The sequence below is a fragment of the Balaenoptera borealis genome (assembly GCF_965194805.1).
Source record: "Balaenoptera borealis genome assembly, chromosome: 2".
Taxonomy (NCBI): domain Eukaryota; kingdom Metazoa; phylum Chordata; class Mammalia; order Artiodactyla; family Balaenopteridae; genus Balaenoptera; species Balaenoptera borealis.
The window spans coordinates 114060632-114084566 of NC_138867.1; the positions used below are offsets into that span (position 1 = coordinate 114060632).

At 42.4% G+C, this 23935-nt stretch overlaps 1 protein-coding gene across 2 annotated transcripts; it reads left to right on the forward strand.

Annotated features, from left to right (window-relative positions):
• Positions 1–1065: 1065 nt before the first annotated feature.
• TXNDC15 (thioredoxin domain containing 15) lies at positions 1066–23697 on the forward strand. Of its 2 annotated transcripts, none has more exons than XM_082381413.1 (5): positions 1066–1555; positions 9522–10009; positions 19040–19203; positions 21149–21279; positions 22957–23697. In XM_082381413.1, exons 1-5 carry the CDS (start codon positions 1081–1083, stop codon positions 23151–23153), a joined length of 1455 nt encoding a protein of 484 aa, XP_082237539.1. In that variant the 5' UTR covers positions 1066–1080; the 3' UTR covers positions 23154–23697. The 2 variants fall into 2 exon arrangements, with proteins under 2 accessions (XP_082237539.1, XP_082237540.1); XM_082381414.1 differs by having other exon boundaries at positions 1383–1598; positions 9578–10009.
• The last annotated feature ends 238 nt before the right edge of the window (positions 23698–23935 follow it).

The window sequence follows — 23935 nt, forward strand, 5'->3', positions numbered from 1 at the left end:
GGTTATATGTGAATCACAGGACCACCCAGATTCAAGGGGAGGGGAATTAGATTCTACCTATTGATGGGGCAGTGGCAAAATTACATTGCACAGCAGCATGTGGGATGGGGAATATTTTTGTGGCAAGCTTTGGAAAATACACTTTGCCACAGTGATCTAAATGAAAGTAAATACTTGTCTGTTGATGAGAGAGAGGGAGGGAGAGAGACAAAGAGGTCCTCATGACTCAATAGATTAAAAAAATTTAGGCAAACCTATCAAGGGGGACAAAACACCAGGAGTGCAGGTGTGTAGCTGTGAAGAACAATTCCAATTATTATCAGATTCTTGTATGAACAATCCCCAGGCTGTGTGGTGTTGGTGTATAGCGTTCATCTCAGCCAAAGGAAGAGGATGATGTCAACTTTTTTACCCCCTAGAAACGAAAGTAAAATCAAAGTTTCAAACCTGAATGCAATTTTCTCACTACAAATAAGTGCATGTGCCACCTGGTGGCGAGACAGTCAAATTCGCATTCTATCCTGTTGGCTGTATTTATTGAGTTTCCATCAGAGATTGTATATATAGTATTTATCGAAAGGCAACAAGTCTAACATCTGTAAGTGCATCTGTCCAAACAAACAACTAAAACACAGAGAGGGAAAAGGACATAACAAAAAGGAAGGAGTTGTAACCACAGAGCATCCACGTTGGAGTGTCCAGATGAGTCAAATCAGCCTCCTTTTCATTAAGCCTAAATCCGCTTAATCCTCTGTCCCATTGGCTTTATCATGACCTTCAAAACCAGTATGGAGGGTATGGGAGAGAATAATTTAAAGAAGAAAATATTTGCTACTACACTTTTGGGGGAGAGGGAGGTTGTTGGCCAAAAGATGAATGTAGTGATCAAGAATGTGGGCTCTTCCACCCATGTTGTCCACTGTGTCAGATCCTCCTGGAACCACTAGAAAATTTACTATAGCAAAACTACCGCAGCCTAGCCTCGGTCGGTCTCTTATAGTAAAAATTATTCGTTGTTTATGTGAAATTCAAATTTAACTGTGCATCCTGTGTTTTATCTGGCAACCTGGTAAGGATAATATGGGTGAGGAAAGGGATCTGACCCTGGATGGGGCACTCCAGGAGGACGCTTCCAGGCCTTTCTGGCCCGGGAACGAAGCGCTGGGCGGGCGCAGGGTGTGCTGCCGGCCGCCCGGCCCCGATTGCCGGGTGAAGAAAGACGGCAACGGGCCTCTGCCGGAACCCCGCCCAGGACCTGAGGGTCAGGAAACTTCGAAAAGACCTGAGATGGCGGGCGCTTGGCTCCCAAACAGCCCCGAGCCCCACGGCACAGGCCACAGACCAGAGGCGGCCGCCCGGCTCCAAGATGGCGCCCGCGGCAGCTGCCAGCTGCTAAGATGGCGGCGCGGGGCCGCGCCCGCGCTCCCGGGCTCTCCTCCCCAAGCCTTCCGCCGGCAAGGAGCGCGACTCGCGTCGCTGGGCGCCGGTTGCCCTTCGGCCTGGGTGGTGGGGCCGCTGCCCGCCGTGCACCATGCGGCTCCTTGGCTGGTGGCAGGTACTGCTGTGGGTGCTGGGGCCTCCCGCCCGCGGCCAGGAGGGTGAGTGCGGGCTGGGGCCGTGGGCGGCGGCGCGGGCGGCTGTGCGTGAAATGACCGGCGAGGTGGCTGTCTCCCCGGGCGACGCTCTTCTACCTGCGCAAAGGCCCGCGCTGCGCGCCTCGCCTCTTCCTGGCGCCCCCTAGAGCGCCTCTCCCCGTGTTATCCCGACCTCCTTCCCCCGGTGGTCCCCGCTCGCGGTCCGGGGTAGGGGACGGCGGGGCGGGATGCCCGGGCCATGTTCAGGCCCCTGAGCAGGTGACTCAGTCGGGAGGAACCGTGTATTAGCGCTTACTGAGGCGTACCCCCATGTGCTGAGCACTTTATTATTAATGATAATCATCATAACGAATAGCCGACCTCTAGGGTGCCCTTATTAGGAGCCAGGAACTGTGCATAGTGCTTTCTATCATTATCTTATTTAGCCCTTCCACCGATCCTATGAGATAGATTCCGTGAGTATCCGTGTTTTACAGATGAAGATGCTGAGCTCAGAGAGGCTAAGTAGTCTGCCTACGTTTGTGATTCTGCTAATTGGCAGAGCCTGTACCTCTGACTGCAAAGCCCATGCTTTACTTTGCAGCCTGCTGGACCACTTTCCTAAGAAGGTCACTTTTGCTCAGGTGCTTGTGAAGGACAGATGAGAAAAACACAGCAGACTCCCAGGGTAACTTGCTGCTTGCCAGAGCATGCTCTCAGGGTCCCTCCGTGGGGAAGGCAGCCACCTGGAGGCATGGCTGGGCCCAGGAGTGGAGGCCTTACTCCCATTGCTTCTTTGCCCCACTCCGCAGAGCCCTATTAAAGTCCAGACCCTTTGGCCTTTCTTGTCATTCAAAACTTAACAGGAGTACACAGATCTTTCCTTTCCCTGCCGTGTCCTGGAAAGAGGCAGGGGAGCCGGCTTGCTGAGTAATGAAAAGTAACGAAAACACTCATTATGTGCCAGGCAGTGTGCTTAGTGCTTTTTGAGCATCATCTTATTTAGTCTTTAAATGCTTATGAAATGTATGTTGTTATTGTCCCCATTTGATGGATGAGTAAACTGAGACTCAGCATCCCCTAAGTCTTTTACCAAGGTCCAACAGCAGAAGTTGAGAAGCTACAATTCAAGCCTCTGTCTGCCTGACCTCACAGTCAAACCTCTGTACTACATTTCTCTGTCGCTACACTTAACCACCAGCCTCAGAGAGGGGACAGCATGTGCTGGATATCTTCTGTTTGTCTCTCAGATCATTCTTCAGCCTTCTCCACCCTGCTCTGTGCCCTGAGTAGCTGTCCGGTATGGAATAAACAACTGGCTCTTCTGTCTTCTGGCTTCTGTTGTGTTGGCATGAAGGGAGAGTGAGGTCAGGGTATTGATTCTCTCAGCTCCCTCCCTTGGGGATATCACAGGTTGGCTGTGTCCCTCCACTGAAAGTTAGGGCTTCTAGAAGGCTGTCCTCTCTGTTTCAAGGCTTCTGCCTCTGGACTCTTAAGGTCTATGAGTGGTAACTGGCTCCCCCTCTGCTGTTATTGACCTTGGGATTCCTTACCATTGCTTTTGGTTTCTCTACACCCAGCTCACATGTTGGAGGTACCTTTATTAAGTTCTCCTCCAATTGTCCAAGTTGCGTGTGCTGTTTCCTGGCAGAACCCTGGCTGATTCGGCAGTCAGTGAGCCTACCTGGCAGGGAGGGTCACGTCATACAGACCTGAGGATAACACCAGCCATGGGGTGGGTCACTGGTCATCATGGCCAGGCCATGAATGGTGTGAGGACTGAGGAAGCTTCACCAGCTGGTTCCTTTTGGGGGTGGCTGAAAATCCAAGGCTTTTATTCTGCAGAGGATACCACTGGCAAATTAGCAACTGGAGGTGGCAGTGCTGTCCAGGTGTCAAGGAACGGGTGCCAATCCTGGACTTCAACACCCCACACCTGTCTTCACTAGACAGTCAACTAGCAGATTCTGACTGAGCACCCGTCATATGCCATATGCTCTGTTAGGCACTCTGGGTGCAGTGGAGAGCAAGCAGAGAAATACGTCCACCCTCCTGTCTGATGGGGAAGGCAGGCATTAAATGACCACAAATAATTAAGTAAATTTTCCACAAGAGTGGAAAATGCTTCAAGGAGAGCCCCAGGGCATTATGGAATGCTGTAATGGGAGACCCTTCTGGTATGAGGGTCTAGGAGGGTGAAGTTCACAGAAGTGAAGTTTAGGGTGAGATCTGAAGGATGTGTCAGATTAGCCAGAAGAAGAGAGGGAGTGGAGGGAGGGCTCCTGGCAGAGAAACAGCCCTCAGGACAGTTCTGAGGTATGGGGAGGAGGGTGTGAGTGATCAGGGACCAGAAATGTCTAGTGGCACCTGTTGGGAGTATGGACAGAGGCTTTATCACCTGGGGCCTGGTAGTCATGCTACAGAGCATGGATTCATTCACAGCGTAGGGGGAAGCCACTGAAAGTGTTTTAGCAGGGGAGTGACATGATCACATTTGCCTTTGACTTTCAGTTTCACTTGGATGCTGTGAGGAGAAGGGTTTGGAGAGGGGGTAGAGGGCCAACCAGGAAGATCATTTTGGTGGTTGCAGCAGTTGTCCAAGTGAGAGATGACTGTGGCCTGGGCTGAGGGGTGTGAGTGGGTTGGGAGAAGTGGATGGATCCAGAGCGTATTTAGCAGAGGAATTAATAGGACCTGGTTGTGGTTCCCGTCCATCTCTTTGAATTGTAAACATCAGTCATAACCATTATCATCATCATCACCATCACTGTAGCCATTTATGGAGTGCTTACCATGTGCCAGGGACCATATACGTCTTTTCTCATTTAATCTGCATGGTAGCCCTATGAATGTCTGCCTTTCAGTGGTAGTTTCTCCATTTGTTAGATGCACACACTGAAAATTTCCTATGGAAAGTACGGGTTGCTGCCCCTCTAACCCCCAGCTGATTTTGGTCCTCCCCAGTCGGCTCCCCTGCCACAGAAGCCATTCTGGAAAAAAACCTGTGGCTGGTAGAGAGTCTTTTGAGAACAACTGGAAGGGTACGAAGGAGCTGACCCAGGCTAGGGCTCCTTGGCAAGAGTTGGAGTGGTGCCCTCGCCCCTGTTCTCCAAACATATTCCTTGCTGCCAGGAGTGCAATAATTTCCACTTTATGCATGGCTCAAACTATAATCAGATTATTGACATTGCGAAGCAATCTCTTTTAAAAGGCGCATTACCATGGGAGGGTTCAATGGCTCTCACACGGTAGGTCATTTCTTAGAGTGGAATAATTCAATGTTTCCTTTCTTCCCAATGCTTAAATGATAAAAATGGTACCTGAGGGTGTGAGAATTTTTTTTTTTTGTTCCTAATTTGTCCTCTCTACTTAAATATCTTCACAGGAGGGAAAAACAACACTCCTGACTCAAAATTCTAGCTCTCTGCATCACTCAGACTTCCTTTTGATTTTCTGTAAGGGACATCTATCCAGTTTTACATGAAGGGGATCAGAAGGACCAGACTCTATTTTGTGCCCTCATTTTTTTCTCTTGAGATTCTTTTAGGATATTGGCATTCTCCATTTACTTTAGAGGACCTAGAATGTTGATTAGGTTCAGAGAGAGAAGATCTCTGCAGAGCTGGTGCATTTGGGAGTAGAGTTGGTTCCCAAATCTGGCACCCTTTGTTCTTCTCCAGACTTTTAGCCTCTCTGGCTTCATTTCCTGCTCTGACTTAAGGATGATCTAGTAAACATGTTTGTTTGTTTTTACTTATGATTATACAAGCAGTACATGTTTATCAACCAAAGGCTACAGAAAGACTGCCATCCGCACCCCATTGACAGAGCTCCTTGCCCAGGCACCCAGCCCCTTCTCTAGGTCATAGGCAAAGAAGTGCTTGACCCTCTTCTGTCAAGGACCTACCTTGCTTCTCAAGCCCTGTACTCTGCCCTCTCTAACCTGTGTTGTCACCTCTCCCTGCTTACTCACTTTCCCATGAGCTTTATATATCCTTAAATTTCTCCTGTGTCCTAAAAACCAAAACGAAAATTTCCCTTAGTCCCCTGCCTGCCCATAACAACTACTGGGTCTTTCTTTTCCCCTTCAGAGCTAGACTTTCAGAAAGAATTGTATATATTTATTTATGTAGTTACCATTTCTGATGCTATTCATTCTTTTGTGTGGATCCACATTTCCATCTGGTATCATTTTTCTATTGCCTGAATAAGTTCATTTCAGATTCTTGTCATGTAGGTCTGCTGGTTATGAATTGTTTCAGCTTCTGTATGTCTGAAAACGTATTTATTTTGCCTTTGTTTTTGAAAGATATTTTTGCTGGGTATAGAATTCTAGGTTTATAGTTTTTTTCCTTTCAGTACTTTAAAGATGCTGCTCTTCTTGCTTGCAGTTTCCAATGAGAAATCTGCTGTCATCCTTGTCTTTGTTCCTCTATACATAGCATGTCTTTTTTCTCCGGCTGCTTTTAAGATTTTTTCTTTGTCACTGGTTTTGATCAGTTTGATTATGATGTATCTTGGTGTAGTTTGTTGAGTTTCTTGGATCTATGGATTTATAGTTTTCATCAGGTTTGTAAAGGTTTTGGTTATTGTTTCTTCAATTACTTTTTCTGTTTTCCCCCATTTACTTCTCTCTTTTGGGTACTCCAATTATCTGTACATGAGACCACTTGAAATTGTCCCACAGCTCACTGTCACTCTTAATTTGGGGGGAGATTCTTTTTTTCATTGTGTATTTCATTTTGTATTGGTTCTATTGCTATGCCTTAAGTTAACTACTCTTTTCTTCTGTAATGTCTAATCTGCTATGAATCCCATCCAGTGCAGTTTTCATCTCAGACCTTGTAATTTTCATTGCTAGAAGTATAATTTGGGTCTTTTAAAAAATTATTATTGAGATATAGTTGATATATAACATTATAGTAGTTTCAGTTGTACAGCATAATCATTCGATATATATATATATTGTAAAATGATCACCACAATAAGTCTGGTTAAAATCCACCATCACACACAGTTATACAATTTTTTTCTTTGGATGAGACCTTTTAAGGTTTACTACTCTCTTAGCAACTTTCAAATATACAGTATAGTATAATTAACTATAGTTACCATTCTGTGCATTCTGTCCCCATGACTTACTTATTTTATAACTGGAAGTTTGTACTTTTTGACCATCTTCACCCATTTTGCCCACCCCCTACCCACCACCTCTGTCAACCACCAAACTGTTTTCTGTATGAGCTTGTGGGTTTTTTGTTGTTGTTTGTTGGTTTTTAGATTCTACATTTAAGTGAGATAATACAGTATTTGTCTTTCTCTGATTTATTTCACTTAGCATAATGCCCTCAAGGTCTGTACATCTTGTCGCAAATGGCAAGATTTCTTGTTTTTAAATGGCTGAATAATATTCTTTTTATATATACATATACATATATATACACATAATACATATACATATATATATATACACACACATATACATATACAAATATATGTATATATATCTCACATTTTCTTTATCTATGCATCTATCAATTGCTTCCATGTCTTGGCTTTTGTAAATAATGCTGCAGTGAACATGGGGGTGCATGTACCTTTTCAGGTGAGTGTTTTCATTTTCTTTGGATAAATGCCCAGAAGTGGAATTGCTGGATCATATGGTAGTTCTGTTTTTTATTTTTTGAGGAACTTCCATACTGTTTTCCTTAGTGGCTGCACCAATTTACGTTCTCACTGATAGTGCACAAGGGTTCCCCTTTGTCCGCATGCATACCAACATTTGTCATTTCTTGTCTTTTTGATAATAGCCATTCTAACATGTGTGAGGTGATATCTCATTGTGGTTTTGATATGCATTTTGATTTGGGTCTTTTTTTGTATGTTATGTTCTCTATATCTACTTAACTTTTTAAACATATGTAATGCAGTTATTGCTGTTTTGATAGCCTCATCTAATAATTCTGACATCTGTACAAGTTCTGGGTCAGGTTTGGTTGATTATTCTCATTATAGATAATGAGAATTTCCCTGCTTCTTTGCATGCCTGGTAATCTTTGATTGGATGCCAGAAGTAAATTTTACCTGGTTGAGTGCTAGATATTTTAGTATTCCTATAAATATTCTTGAGCTTTGTTCTGGGATACAGTTAAGTTACTTGAACACAGTTTGATTCTCACTTTTAAGGTTTGCTAGATGGAAGCAGAGCTGTATTTACTTTAGGGTTAATTGGGCCCCACTGCTGAGGCAAGTCCCTTCCGCGTACTCTCCCCAGTGCCCTGTGACTTAGGAGGTTTCCCAGGCTAGTGGGTGGGGACAGGTACTATTCCCAGCTTTCTGTGGCTGTTGGGTACTGTTACCTCTAATCCCTTTGAGTGGTTCTTTCCCTGGCTTGGGGTAGTTCACTTACAGGCATGTGCGGACCAGTATACTCAAGGCGGGGCCCCCTCCACGGATCTCCAGAGTCCTCTTTCTGCAGCTCTCCCATCTCCAGTATTCTGTCCTGCAAACTCTAGCTTCTTGGTCTTTCTGAACCCTCAGTTCCATCTCAACTCGAGAAGTCAGCTGGGCCCTCCCTGAGACAGGGTAGGAACTCTCTCAGGCAGTAAGCTAGAGCATTTGTAGGGCTCTTCTCATTTGCTTCCTGTTCACTGTCCTTCCTTGTCTCATTGCTAGTCTCCTGAAACTGTTGTTTCACATATTTGGCTGTTTTTTGGGTCGTTTCAGGAGGGAGAGTAAATCTGGTTCCTGTTATTCCACTTGGCCTGAAGCAAATTCCCAGAGAGTGTTTTTGAATTGCTGAATGAACCTGCAAACATCTATGGAGATATTCTTTGAGATGTTATACAAATGTGCATACCTTAGGAAGTTCCCAGATCCCTCCCCAGCTTTGAAGCCAGTTGGTCATTCACACTCTGCTAGACATGCTGTTTGCAGGCAGAGCTCATTATACAGCTGGTGGCTCTCCAGCCATATGGTGGGCTTGTCTGAGTGCAGCTGGGCTCATTCGTTTCCCCTGGTCAGTGCCTGGCTTGGAGTCTGGCGGCTGTCATTGAGATCATGAGAGGTGGAGGGCAGGAGTCATTGTACAGAGCTGAGTGGAGCTTGCTGGATGGATGTATGAGACTGTCCAGGACTCTCCCCTTACCTGAACTTTTGGCCCAAGCCGCATTTAGTGGCTCCAAAGTGAGAGGAAAATCCTCCTCCTCTTCTCCCTGCTGCTGCCCCTGCTCTGCTTGGTGCACCTTTAGCACTCCTGAGGGCAGTAGCCCAAGGGCAGCAGGCAGGAGAGCAGAGGTCAGCTGTAGAGGCCACCTCGGGAAGGAGCTGGCTCTAGTAGCATTCTTCGGGCAGTGTGGCCCAGCAGCCCTCTGAGGTATCATGTGGGGAGGGTAAGGCCCGCTCTGGAGTAGCAGTCAGAAGACTTCGCTCTTAGACCTGCCTCTGCTGCTTACTGGCTGTGTGCCGTTGGGCATTACACTGAACCTCTCTGTACCTCATCTGTTAAGTCGGGATGATAACCCTTGTGCTGCCCATCTCACAGAGCTGTTATAATGGGTGCAAAGATGCTTTGCCACGGTAGAGTCTTCCATAAAGCCATCATTATTTTCTTGGATAGTCTCATCAAAGAAACTAAATTGTTAAAGTGTTTGTATTATATTTTCCTAATTGGATGTCTGCAGTGGAATGTTTTTGCTTGTAATCCGCATGGCAAGCAGCAGGTTTTGCATGAAGCTATGTGTTTGTCCACTTCTTGGCATTCATTAATCTCGTATCTCCTTGTGATCTTCTTCATGACCTGGAGAATGATGGGTGGCTCTGTGATAGTTTAATGGGAAGGTAACTTTTTACTCTGGAGGGGAAAATTTCATATTTGAGAACTGTAATTCTTTGGGATTCATTTATTTTGAAGTTAGATGTGACTGTGAACATAGTGGCATGTTTTAGTTGCAGAGAAAAGAGGTCACTTATGGTCAGAGGAGCAGCCTGCTTACCCATTCCAGGTGGGGGCTGGGTACACGAGTGAGGAGGTGCCTTCCCGTGACCCAGTGGGCCAGGACCTGTCTGCAGAAGAGGCCGAGGCAGTGCTGGGGCTGGACGCTGATGGTGAACACATGGTAATGTTGTCTGTGATTCCTGGGGAAGCCGAGGACAAACTGAGCCCAGAGCCCGGCGGCGGCACCTGCAGGGCTGGAGGGGAGGAGGACTCGAGGTGCAACCCCCGGGAGAGCCTCTTCTCTCTGGACAGCGCTGGAGCCAGCTTCCCGGAGAGAGAAGAGGAGTACTACGCAGAGCCCGAAGTGGTGGAATCTGACCCGCCCCCGACAGAGGACGCCAACACCACCGAAAGTCTGAAATCCCCGAAGGTGAACTGTGAGGAGAGGAATGTGACGGGATTAGAAAATTTCACTCTGAAAATTTTAAATATGTCACAGGTAAGACAAAAGTATTTAGTGCTTTTCTCCTTTTCTGCACATTGATTTTACGATTTAATACTCTATCAGCTTTCAAATGGGGAGTCATAATCTTTATCATATTGTAAGTGGGATAGCATTTAATGGCTGCATCAGTGAAAATTCACCTGGCTTTCTGTGATGTTTGTAGGAAAAGGAGGAGATATAACTAGTGTCGAATATGCTTTTTAGGCGGCCTAAACCTAGTCAGCCTTGGGTTAATCTCACCACCAAGTCTCATGATAAAAATCCCAGTGGACAGATAGGTGCTTGGTATCAGAATCATAACATTCTTCTTCTTCTAAATGAGGTATTTGTTATGGAGGCATAAAAATAAAATATCTGAATTACTAAAATTGTAATTTAGCATTGTTTAGACTAGTCATCTCCCTGAGAAGTATGTTTTATACATATATATATATATTTTTTTTTTTTTTTTAACATCTTTACTGGAGTATAATTGCTTTACAATGTTGTGTTAGTTTCTGCTGTATAACAAAGTGAATCAGCTATACATATACATATATCCCCATGTCCCCTCCCTCTTGTGTCTCCCTCCCTCCCTCTTTCCCTATCCCACCCCTCTAGGTGGTCACAAAGCACTGAGCTGATCTCCCTGTGCTATGCGGCTGCTTCCCACTAGCTATCTGTTATACATTTGGTAGTGTATATATGTCAGTGTTACTCTCTCACTTCGTCCCAGCTTACCCTTCCCCCTCCCGTGTCCTCAAGTCCATTCTCTATGTCTGCATCTTTATTCCTGTCCTGCCCCTAGGTTCTTCAGAACCATTTTTTTTTTTTTTAGATTCCATATATATGAGTTAGCATATGGTATTTGTTTTTCTCTTTCTGACTTACTTCACTCTGTATGACAGACTCTAGGTCCATCCACCTCACTACAAATAACTCACTTTCATTTCTTTTTATGGCTGAGTAATATTCCATTGTATATATGTGCCACATCTTCTTTATACATTCATCTGTCGATGGACACTTAGGTTGCGAAGTATGGTTTTTTTTTTGTTTGTTTTATTTTTAAAATTTTTTTTATACAGCAGGTTCTTATTAGTCATCAGTTTTATACACATCAGTGTATACATGTCAATCCCAATCGCCCAATTCATCACACCACCACCACCACCCCCGGCCCCCGCCACTTCCCCCCTTGGTGTCCATACGTTTGTTCTCTACATCTGTGTCTCAATTTCTGCCCTGCAAACTGGTTCATCTGTACCATTTTTCTGGGTTCCACATATATGTGTTAATATACAATATTTGGTTTTCTCTTTGTGACTCACTTCACTCTGTATGACAGTCTCTAGATCTATCCACGTTGCAACAAACGACCCAATTTCATTCCTTTTTATGGCTGAGTAATATTCCATTGTATATATGTACCACATCTTCTTTATCCATTCGTCTGTCGATGGGCATTTAGGTTGCTTCCATGACCTGGCTATTGTAAATAGTGCTGCAGTGAACATTGGGGTGCATGTGCCTTTTTTTTTTTTTTTTTTTTTTTTTTTTAAATGAATAGCCCAGTTTTGCTTTTTTTTTTAACGGAATTCACGTTCTTTTATTTATTTATTTATGACTGTGTCGAGTCTTCGTTTCTGTGTGAGGGCTTTCTCTAGTTGCGGCAAGTGGGGACCACTCTTCATCGCGGTGCGCGGGCCTCTCACCATCACGGCCTCTCTTGTTGCGGAGCACAGGCTCCAGACGCGCAGGCTCAGTAATTGTGGCTCACGGGCCCAGTTGCTCCGTGGCATGTGGGATCTTCCCAGACCAGGGCTCGAACCCGTGTCCCCTGCATTGGCAGGCAGATTCTCAACCACTGCGCCACCAGGGAAGCCCACATGTGCCTTTTTGAATTATGGTTTTCTCTGGGTATATGCCCAGTAGTGGGATTGCTGGATCATATGGTAATTCTATCTTTAGTTTTTTAAGGAACCTCCATACTGTTCTCCATAGTGGCTGTATCAACTTACATTCCCACCAACAGTGCAAGAGGGTTCCTTTTTTTCCACACCCTCTCCAGCATTTGTTGTTTGTAGATTTCCTGATGATGCCCATTCTAACTGGTGTGAGGTGATACCTCATTGTAGTTTTGATTTGCATTTCTCTAATAATTAGTGATGTTGAGCAGCTTTTCATGTGCTTGTTGGCCATCTGTCTCTCTTCTTTGGAGAAATGTCTATTTAGGTCTTCTGCCCATTTTTGGATTCGGTTGTTTGTTTTTTTAATATTGAGCTGCCTGAGCTGTTTATATATTTTGGAGATTAATCCTTTGTCCGTTGATTCGTTTGCAAATATTTTCCCCCATTCTGAGGGTTGTCTTTTCATCTTGTTTATGGTTTCCTTTGCTGTGCAAAAGCTTTGAAGTTTCATTAGGTCCCATTTGTTTATTTTTGTTTTTATTTCCATTACTCTAGGAGGTGGATCAAAAAAGATCTTGCTGTGATTTATGTCAAAGAGTGTTCTTCCTATGTTTTCCTCTAAGAGTTTTATAGTGTCCGGTCTTACATTTAGGGCTCGAATCCATTTTGAGTTTATTTTTGTGTATGGTGTTAGGGAGTGTTCTAATTTCATTCTTTTACATGTAACTGTCCAGTTTTCCCAGCACCACTTATTGAAGAGACCGTCTTTTCTCCATTGTATATCCTTGCCTCCTTTGTCATAGATTAGTTGCCCATAGGTGTGTGGGTTTATCTCTGTGCTTTCTATCTTGTTCCATTGATCTTTGTTTCTGTTTTTGTGCCAGTACCATATTGTCTTGATTACCGTAGCTTTGTAATATAGTCTGAAGTCAGGGAGTCTGATTCCTCCAGCTTGGTTTTTTTCCCTCAAGACTGCTTTGGCTATTCGGGGTCTTTTGTGTCTCCATACAAATTTTAGGATTTTTTGTTCTAGTTCCGTAAAAAATGCCATTGGTAATTTGATAGGGATTGCATTGAATCTGTAGATTGCTTTGGGTAGTAGAGTCATTTTCACAATATTGATTCTTCCAATCCAAGAACATGGTATATCTCTCCATCTGTAGGTATCATTAATTTCTTTCATTAGTGTCTTGTAGTTTTCTGCATACAGGTCTTTTGTCTCCCTAGGTAGGTTTATTCCTAGGTATTTTATTCTCTTTGTTGCAGTGGTAAATGGGAGTGTTTCCTTAATTTCTCTTTCAGATTTTTCATCATTAGTGTATAGGAATGCAAGAGATTTCTGTGCATTAATTTTGTATCCTGCAACTTTACCAAATTCACTGATTAGCCCTAGTAGTTTTCTGGTGGCATCTTTAGGATTCCCTATGTATAGTATCATGTCATCTGCAAACAGTGACAGTTTTACTTCTTCTTTTCCAATTTGTATTCCTTTTACTTCTTTTTCTTCTCTGATTGCCGTGGCTAGGTCTTCCAAAACTATGTTGAATAATAGTGGTGAGAGTGGACATCCTTCTCCTTTCCTCATCTTAGAGGAAATGCTTTCAGTTTTTCACCACTGAGAATGATGTTTGCTGTGGGTTTGTCATATATGGACTTTATTATGTTGAGGTAGGTTCCCTCTGTGCCCACTTTCTGGAGAGTTTTTATCATAAATGGGTGTTGAATTTTGTCAAAAGCTTTTTCTGCATCTGTTGAGATGATCATATGGTTTTTCTTCAATTTGTTAAGATGGTGTATCACATTGATTGATTTGTGTATATTGAAGAATCCTTGCATCCCTGGGAGAAATCCCACTTGATCATGGTGTATGATCCTTTTAATGTGTTGTTGGATTCTGTTTGCTAGTATCTTGTTGAGGATTTTTGCATCTATATTCATCAGTGATATTGGTCTGTAATTTTCTTTTTTTGTAGTATCTTTGTCTGGTTTTGGTGTCAGGGTGATGGTGGCCTCATAGAATGAGTTTGGGAGTGTTCCTTCCTCTGCAATTTTTTGGAAGAGTTTGAGAAGGATAGGTGTTAGCTTTTCTCTAAATGTTTGATGGAATTCACCTGTGAGGTCCTGGACTTTTGTTTGTTGGAAGATTTTTAATCAGTTTCAATTTCATTACTTGTGATTGGTCTCTTCATATTTTCTATTTCTTCCTAGTTCAGTCTTGGAAGGTTATACCTTTCTAAGAATTTGTCCATTTCTTCCAGGTTGTCCATTTTATTGGCATAGAGTTGCTTGTAGTAATCTCTTAGGATGCTTTGTATATCTGTGGTGTCTGTTGTAACGTCTCCTTTTTCATTTCTAATTTTATTGATTTGACTCCTCTCCCTCTTTTTCTTGATGAGTCTGGCTAATGGTTTATCAATTTTGTTTATCTTCTCAAAGAAACAGCTTTTAGTTTTATTGATCTTTGCTATTGTTTTCTTTGTTTCTATTTCATTTATTTTTGCTCTGATCTTTATGATTTCTTTCCTTTTGCTAACTTTGGGTTTTGTTTGTTCTTCTTTCTCTAGTTCCTTTAGGTGTAAGGTTAGATTGTTTATTTGAGATTTTTCTTGTTTCTTGAGGTAGGCTTGTATAGCTATAAACTTCACTCTTAGAACTGCTTTTGCTGCATCCCATAGGTTTTGGATCGTCATGTTTTCATTGTCATTTGTCGCTAGGTATTTTTTGATTTCCTCTTTGATTTCTTCAGTGATCTCTTGGTTATTTAGTAATGTATTGTTTAGCCTCCATGTGTTTGTGTTTTTTACTTTTTTTTCCATGTAATTCATTTCTAATCTCATAGCATTGTGGTCAGAAAAGATGCTTGATATGATTTCAATTTTCTTAAATTTACTGAGGCTTGATTTGTGACCCAAGATGTGATCTATCCTGGAGAATGTTCCATGCGCACTTGAGAAGAAAGTGTAATCTGCTGTTTTTGGATGGAATGTCCTATAAATATCAATTAAATCTATCTGGTCTATTGTGCCATTTAAAGCTTCTGTTTCCGTATTTATTTTCATTTTGTATGATTTGTCCATTGGTGTAAGTGAGGTGTTAATGTCCCCCACTATTATTGTGTTACTGTCGATTTTCTCTTTTATAGCTGTTAGCAGTTGCCTTATGTATTGAGGTGCTCCTATGTTGGGTGCATATATATTTATAATTGTTATATCTTCTTCTTGGATTGATCCCTTGACCATTATGTAGTGTCCCTCCTTGTCTCTTGTAGCATTCTTTAAAGTCTATTTTATCTGATATGAGTATTGCTACTCCAGCTTTCTTTTGATTTACATTTGCATGGAAGTACCTTTTTCCATCCCCTCACTTTCGGTCTGTATGTGTCCCTAGGTCTGAAGTGGATCTCTTGTAGACAGCATTTATATGGGTCTTGTTTTTGTATCCATTCAGCAAGCCTTTGTCTTTTGGTTGGAGCATTTAATCCATTCACGTTTAAGGTAATTATCGATATGTATGTTCCTATGACCATTTTCTTAATTGTTTTGGGTTTGTTTTTGTAGGTCCTTTTCTTCTCTTGTGTTTCCCACTTAGAGAAGTTCCTTTAGCATTTGTTGTAGAGCTGGTTTGGTGGTGCTGAATTCTCTTAGCTTTTGCTTGTCTGTAAAGCTTTTGATTTCTCCATTGAATCTGAATGAGATCCTTGCTGGGTAGAGTAATCTTGGTTGTAGTTTCTTCCCTTTCATCACTTTGAGTATATCAGGCCACTCCCTTCTGGCTTGTAGAGTTTCTGCTGAGAAATCAGCTGTTAACCTTATGGGAGTTCCCTTGTATGTTATTTGTCATTTTTCCCTTGCTGCTTTCAGTAATTTTTCTTTGTCTTTAATTTTTGCCAATTTGATTACTATGTGTCTCGGCATGTTTCTCCTTGGGTTTATCCTATATGGGAGTCTTTGCGCTTCCTGGACTTGGGTGGCTATTTCCTTTCCCATGTTAGGGAAGTTTTCAACTATAATCTCTTCAAATATTTTCTCGGGTCCTTTCTCTCTCTCTTCTCCTTCTAGGACCCATGTAATGCGAATGTTGTTGCATTTAATGTTGTCCCAGAGGTCTCTTAGGCTGTCTTCATTTCTTTTCATTCTTTTTTCTTTATTCTGTTCCACAGCAGTGAATTCCACCATTCTGTCTTCCAGGTCACTTATCCGTTCTTCTGTCTCAGTTATTCTGCTATTGATTCCTTCTAGTGTAGTTTTCATTTTAGTTATTGTATTGTTCATCTCTGTTTGTTTGTTCTTTAATTCTTCTAGGTCTTTGCTAAACATTTCTTGCATCTTTTCGATCTTTGCTTCCATTCATTTTCCGAGGTCCTGGATCACCTTCACTATCATTATTCTGAATTCTTTTTCTGGAAGGTTGCCTATTTCCACTTCATTTAGTTGTTTTTCTGGGGTTTTATCTTGTTCCTTCATCTGGTACATAGCCCTCTGCCTTTTCATCTTGTCTGTCTTTCTGTGAATGTGGTTTTTGTTCCACAAGGTGCAGGATTGTAGTTCTTCTTGCTTCTGCTGTCTGCCCTCTGGTGGATGAGGCTGAGAGGCTTGAGCAAGTTTCCTGATGGGAGGGACTGGTGGTGGGTAGAGCTGGGTGTTGCTCTGGTGGGCACAGCTCAGTAAAACTTTAATCTGCTTGTCTGCTTATGTGTGGGGCTGGGTTCCCTCCCTGTTGGTTGTTTGGCCTGAGGCGACCCAACACTGGAGCCTACCCTGCTCTTTGGTGGGGCTAATGGCAGATTCTGGGAAGGCTCACGCCAAGAAGTACTTCCCAGAACTTCTGCTGCCAGTGTCCTTGTCCCCATGGTGAGCCACAGCCACCCCCCGCCTCTGCCCAAGACCCTCCAACACTAGCAGGTAGGTCTGGTTCACTGGGTCACTGCTCCTTCCCCTGGGTCCCGATGTGCACACTACTTTGTGTGTGCCCTCCAAGAGTGGAGTTTCTGTTTCCCCCAGTCCTGTCAGAGTACTGTAGTCAAATCCCGCTAGGCTTCAAAGCCTGATTCTCTAGGAATTCCTCCTCCCACTGCTGGACCCCCAGGTTGGGAAGCCTGACGTGGGGCTCAGAGCCTTCACTCCAGGGGGTGGACTTCTGTGGTATAAGTGTTCTCCAGTTTGTGAGTCACCCACCCAGCAGTTATGGGATTTGATTTTACTGTGATTGCGCCCCTCCTACCGTCTCATTGTGGCTTCTCCTTTGTCTTTGGATGTGGGGTATCTTTTTTGGTGAGTTCCAGTGTCTTCCTGTCGATGATTGTTCAGCAGTTAGTTGTGATTCTGGTGTTCTCACAAGAAGGAGTGAGATCACGTCCTTGTACTCGACCATCTTGGTTCTATACCTCCGTGAAGTATGTTATATTGGTGAAAAGTTTTTTTTCCTCCAAAGAGTGTGAATCTAGTGTTTACTCTGGACTGAGAGCTGACCAATTTGTCCAGCCCAGCCATGCTTTTCCAGCTAGTTGGCTAAATGGTGAGTCTAAAGAGAATACTGGGATACTGACTGACATTTTCTGTAAGATTGTTAAAGCCAGAGAGCAGAATGAATTCAGGCTGCTTATGTAAGAGAAGAATCCTAGCTCTGAGAGGTGTGATTCCTTATTTTAAATGAGGGTACATATGGTATGTTGAGTGCCCCTCCGAGGCAGGTGTCAGCACTGGCCTTGCACCCTCCCCTCAGTGCCTGGTGAATGCTGTGCCTCAGCTCTGTGGCCTTTTAATGGGTGTCACACACATGACCAGGAGAAAGCAGTTTGAGCAGTCTGAGTTTTGGTGGTTGCATGGATGGTGCACCCTCAAACTGAACTAACCTTTGCTCAAATACATGGATCTGACTGCTTAGTACAGACTTGGAGCTGCTGAGATGATAGTTTGGGCCTGAGACCACAGTGCTTTAATAATGTTGTTAGATTGTATGAGATGCAGAATTCCAAAGTTGGGACCGTGGCCTGTACCCTGTGAGTACTTAGTATATGAGTTGATGAATTATGAAAAATATTAAAATTGCTCTATAGTAATATTAAGAAAGCCTAGAGGAAGACCCCTCCTACACTCTTGGTGGGAATGTAAATTGGTGCAGCCACTATGGAGACAGTATGGAGGTTCCTCAAAAAACTAAAAATAGAACTACCATATGATCCAGCAATCCCACTACTGGGCATATATCCAGACAAAACTATAATTCAAAAAAATGCATGCTGGGACTTCCCTGGCAGTCCAGTGGTTAAGACTCCGTGCTTCCACTGCAGGGGGTGCAGGTTCAATTCATGGTTGGGGAACTAAGATCCTGCATGCCGCATAGTGCAGCCAAAAAAAAAAAAAGAACATACATGCACCCCTATGTTCATAGCAGCACTATTCACAATAGTCAAGACATGGAAACAGCCTAAATGTCCACTGACAGAGGAATGGATAAAGAAGAAGTGGTACGTATATACAATGGAATATTACTCAGCCATAAAAAAGAATGAAATAATGCCATTTGCAGCAATATAGATGGACCTAGAGATTATTAGACTAAGTGAAGTAAGTCAGAAAGAGAAAGACAAATATCATATGCTATCACTTATATGTGGAATCTAAAATACAACGTAAATGAACCTATCCACGAAACAGAAACAGACTCACAGACATAGAGGACAGACTTGTGGTTGCCAAGGAAGAAGGGGGTGGGGGAGGGATAGACTGGGAGTTTGTGATTAGTAGACGCAAACTATCACATAGAGAGTAGATAAACAACAATGTCCTGCTGTATAGCACAGGAAACTGTATTTAATATCCTCTGATAAACCATAATGGAAAAGAAATGAACACAACATTGTAAATCAACTATATACTTCAATAAAAAAAAATAAAAAGAAACCTTGGAGGAAAGTTTATAACATGTCATTTGATAGTACTTTTCTGCTGACCCATGGATCCCTATGGTTCCAATCCAGAAGGTTCTTCGGGAGCTGTACTACTGTCTCCCTCCCGTCCCTGCCCCTACCTCCTCTCCCTTGACGGCAGCGGTGGTTCCTGTTTCTTGTGTATCCTTCCAGAAAAAGTACACATCCTGTACTGCTGACTTTAACACTTTGTTTCTTTTGCCACAGGACCTTATGGATTTTCTCAACCCAAACGGTAGTGACTGCACGCTAGTCCTGTTTTACACCCCTTGGTGCCGATTTTCTGCCAGTTTGGCTCCTCATTTTAACTCTCTGCCCCGGGCGTTTCCAGCTCTTCACTTTTTGGCACTGGATGCGTCTCAGCACAGCAGGTATCTTGCCTTAGTATCTTCTCTTAGTGGAGTTTCTGCCTCATCCTGTTGGATGATGGTTGCAGTTACTTGGAGGTCGTAATCAGTTAAGTTAGGAGCAGAGGAAGTAGGTTTGAGCTTGAGCTTTGAAATGGAACCGAGGGAGGGAGAAACAAGTGTGACTAGTGAGGATTGTCACATTCCCAAGGGAGACTTTCTGGAGGCCCCTTGAGAAGAAAGACTGTTCTCTGCGTGGTGGAATTCAGTGATGGCTCTGCCTGATGGCAGGGGTGGGGGCAGAGGATGTTTTAGGGTCTGGGCCAGACTGAATTAGCAAAATTAGCATCCTAAGTAGGGTCTTCCTTTGTGACTTTCATCTGCAGCTTAGGTTCCCACCCTGGCAGCCTAACTCTCGGCACCCGTTTTATGTCTACTAAGGATTTCTTTCTTTCCTTTTTATTTTTTTCTTTCCTTCTTTCCCTCCTTCCTTTTCTTTCTTCATGCTTACATTTATTCTTGCATGCGTGTTCTTAGTAGACATTCAATAAATTTGACGAATTATTTTAGGCCTTTGAAATACATTTACCCTTGCTTTATATTCTTTCATATTGTTCAGTGGGGTTTTGTCTTTTCTGAATGTTCAGTAAGGTAAGTTACGAAGAACTTTGTGCAGATGTTGTATATTTCCCCTGTGACTGTGCCTGGGGTTATAAACTGTGTACTCCCCTCCTCCTCTAAGTCAGATGCTGCTTATTAGCAGGTCACAAGGAGGTTGTGTATGAATAAATTTGGAAAGTCTGGAAGATAGTCAAGTTGGTGGTGAAAATGAGGCACTGATTTTCAGGGTGGGTAATGGAACTGCCAGTGTTTACCTGAAATTGTTTATGAAGAAAGAAATTGCCCAACAAATTAGTAATTCCCACAAAGCCTTCAGGGAAAGATCTCAGTGGCCAGGCCGAAGGTTACAGACTGATTGGAAGGACATTCAAGGTCATTGTCCAGCTTTGACTGGGCTCTTCACTGCCCCCAAGCCAGCAGGGCTGGCTCCAAGCACCTGCTCAGTACTGTTTGGTTATGGGTCTGATGCTAACCCCCATGTCCCCCAATCCCTGCAGGCTTTTATCATCTCCTCTGTTCCTTCTTCATCTCCATGCGTCCTTCTCAGTGCCTGGTATGGTGCCTCAATTATGGAGAATAGAGGATACTCGCTCTTACTGTATGGCATGGGACATGTGTTTGCCTCATATGTTAATATTTATGTTACAGCATGTTTACAAAAGAAAAAATCCTGATCATACGATATTACCATTTTACTTCTGGGGGTAACTAAGGCTTAAAAAGGTTAAATAATCTGCCCAAAGGTCACACAGCTGGTTCAGTGGCAGAACTGAGGCTTGAACCCTGAGCGTTTTGACTCTGGAGCTTATACCACTACTCTGTATTCTGTAAAAGTGAAACAGGACTGCTCAGGTCCTATTACTTCTGAATTGTCCTGCCTTAATTGTGAACTTCCTGGTGTGTTTGTTAGGTTGTAGATTCCTTTGCACCAACTCACTAACCTAAATGCTTAAGTTGAATCTTTTATGAGGGTTGGAGATGGGCATTCTGCAGAGTCTGAAATTTCTTCTGTTAGGTAAATTGACATAGTGTGCTTTGTTCATAAATTAGAATTTTCTGGTCTGATCTATTTTGGCTGTTAAAAACAGAACTAGTGGAATAATTGTGTCATGGGCAGCTCCATGTTGTAATAGAAAGCAACTCAGAACAGAACACGAATGCCCCCAACCATGACCCACGAGGAAGGCTGTCAGGAGAAACTACAAGCCTATTGTTTCAATATCAGAAGCCTCCATAGGCCACAGGAAACTGATCCTTTCTCATTTATTTCCATCCATTCTGATATGGTAATTGTGTGAGGAAGCCCACTGTCAATTCAGGTTTTCTGACTGACTTCTCTCTCTTGTAGCCTTTCTACGAGGTTTGGCACTGTAGCTGTTCCTAACATCTTGTTATTTCAAGGGGCTAAACCAATGGCTAGATTTAATCATACAGACCGAACATTGGAAACGCTGAAAATCTTCATTTTTAACCAGACAGGTATGTAGAACACTGTAGAAGAAGACATTTTATTGCTGGAGGAATGTGCCTTCTGTGGGTTCGCATCTGCTACAGTATTATCCTTAAGTGAAGGATTCAAGATTGGCTTTGGGATATAAAACTTCTTTTCTAATGAAATGTTAAGATCCTGTTAAATGGCTCCCAGTCAGTGGCAAGCTTAACATGAATAGGTAATACTAATATGATTACAGATACCTTTAAAAAATATAACAGCTTTATTGAGATAAAATTCACATACTATATACCTCTAGATACTGTTTTACATACATTATTCATTTAAGTATGATATTTACACAAAAATATGTGTCAATCACTAGTGTACGTGGCATTGAATTTTCACAGAGTGAACACCCTGAGTAACCAGTACTCAGAAAGAGAACATCACCAGTCCCCTTTCAGCACTGTCACTCCTGTCCTCCCCAAGGATAACCACCATCTTCACTCCTAACACCATTGTGTAGTGTTCCTTGTTTTTGACCTTTATATTAATGGTGACCTACAGTATGGATCCTTCCACGTCTGGCTGATTTCACTGACCATTATGTTTATGGGATTCATCTGCATTGTTGTGTATGGTTGTGTTTTATTCATGTTTATTGCTGTATAGAGTTCTATTTATTAATTCATTTGTAGATGCTGTTTTAATTCCTTAATATTTGCCGAAACATAGGGCCTTATTTTTATCCTGTAAAACTTTGAGCACTGTATATTGATGAAATTTCCTTTGTTGGAAAATTCATTCCTCAAAAGCTTTAATGCCTCAGTTATGAGCACCCCTCTACTTCCTGAAATACATTCACTGGAAGTAAATAAAAATTATAACATACCTTCCATATATTCTTAGCTGCATGTAATGACTTATATCTAACACAGAAGAACAAAGAACTGAGTTACCTCATAGGAATCAAAGACTTCTTACCAGGTAGTTAGTTATTCCAAGTCTTGTCCTGGACCCCTGGTTGTCGTTTAGATTGATATGGACAGGGGGAGCCATTTTGCTCAGTGCTCTCAGATAACTTAGAACCAAATGAAATCTAGGAGTCACAGCATCTTTGGTAATCACTGATCCCAGTGGTGGTTAGTTGTTCTAACAATTCTTCTTCTTTTTTTTTTTTTTAAATGAGCTCAGCTTAACTCTTTTTTTTTTTTGTTTTGGCTGTGCCACATGGCATGCGGGATCTTAGTTCCTCGACCAGGGAATGAACCCGCACCCTGCAGTGGAAGCGTGGAGTCTTAAGCACTGGACTGCCAGGGAAGTCCCCTAACAATTCTTTCAGTAAATTATTTAAAAGCATTTTGAATTTAGCATTACTTACCCTGTGAAAACATTCTGTAGACTCCTGAGAATAGCTTTACTAGTTGTTGAACATTGGTCTTGAAAGAGAACAAAAGACAACTCATACAGTGCACTAAGACCTTTCTGGTGAGTTCACTGAAATTCTAGTGTTTTAGCTTTGAACAGCTGAATGGATTCCTGCTTCTTTGATGTGGTAGGGTGAAGGGCACTGACAGGCAAGTGAAACCCATCCCAGATATACTAGCTGTGGTGTTTATTTTAAGACTGCATATCATTTTGCATACCATGCAGAATACTTAGGAAAATTCTGTAGCGGGTATGTTTTCTATCTCATTTGAAACAACTGATTTCTCTTCCAGGTATAGAAGCCAAGAAAAATGTGGTGGTAACTCAAGCTGACCAAATAGGTCCTCTTCCCAGCACTTTGATAAAAAATGTAGACTGGTTGCTTGTATTTTCCTTATTCTTTTTAATTAGTTTTATTATGTATGCTACCGTTCGAACTGAGAGTATTCGATGGCTAATTCCAGGACAAGAGCAGGAACATGCGGAGTAGTGATAGACTCAAAGGAGAGTTGGAAAGAAGAATTTCAATCCTTCATTTCAGAAATTAATGCGCAATTTCATACATTTTCTCCAGTGAAGCGCTGACTTACAACCTCAGTCAGATTGAAAGAATCATGTGTTTGTTGAACTGTTGAATGTGTAAAAAATTATAAACTGTTGTTTCTAACTAGTATTATAATAAGCAAATACAAAAATATTCCATAACATTCAGTAAAAATTCTTGTTTTTACTACTTGAACATTACCCAGTACTTAAGTGAGTAATCCAGTTTGACATGTGAAGATGTATTCTGGTGGAATAGTGAGTAGAATGACAGTATGCTTACTATATAGAGGCAGAAATAGGACTTCAGATTATAGTTTTAGAAGACTTAATTTCTTGTATATGTCTAAGAAAGTTGGTTTTCTGTTCATTTGCCATTTCTCTCCCAGAGTCAGTAAGCAGGAAAGTGTTCTTTTATGGGAAGAATAATTAGGATCGATAAGTGTGCCCTTACAAGTAGCAACCAATGGGAAAATAAAGAGTCAAATACCTTGGTGTTCATGATCTCTGATTTTACTGAAAGCATTTGAAGTGGTTTAAGAAGTTGTTTCTGGGTAAGGCAGATATTAATCAGCATGCACTAATTAAACCTTAAAATGTTCTTGGAATTGTGCTAGGTTTAGTGAGAGTCAAAAGAAATATAAAGTACTGTTGTTGCCCACAAGTTGATTCTAGTCTAGTTTAGGATACATGTAGAAAAGAGATAACATGTAATTTACATAAACTTTT

Coding starts and splice junctions, on each gene's coding strand:
- TXNDC15 (XM_082381413.1), top strand. CDS start 1,081: ATGGGTGAGGAAAGGGATCTGACCCTGGATGGGGCACTCCAGGAGGAC. Junction 10,010..19,039: donor AAATTTTAAATATGTCACAG/GTAAGACAAAAG, acceptor CTTTTGCCACAG/GACCTTATGGATTTTCTCAA. Junction 19,204..21,148: donor GATGCGTCTCAGCACAGCAG/GTATCTTGCCTT, acceptor TCTCTCTTGTAG/CCTTTCTACGAGGTTTGGCA.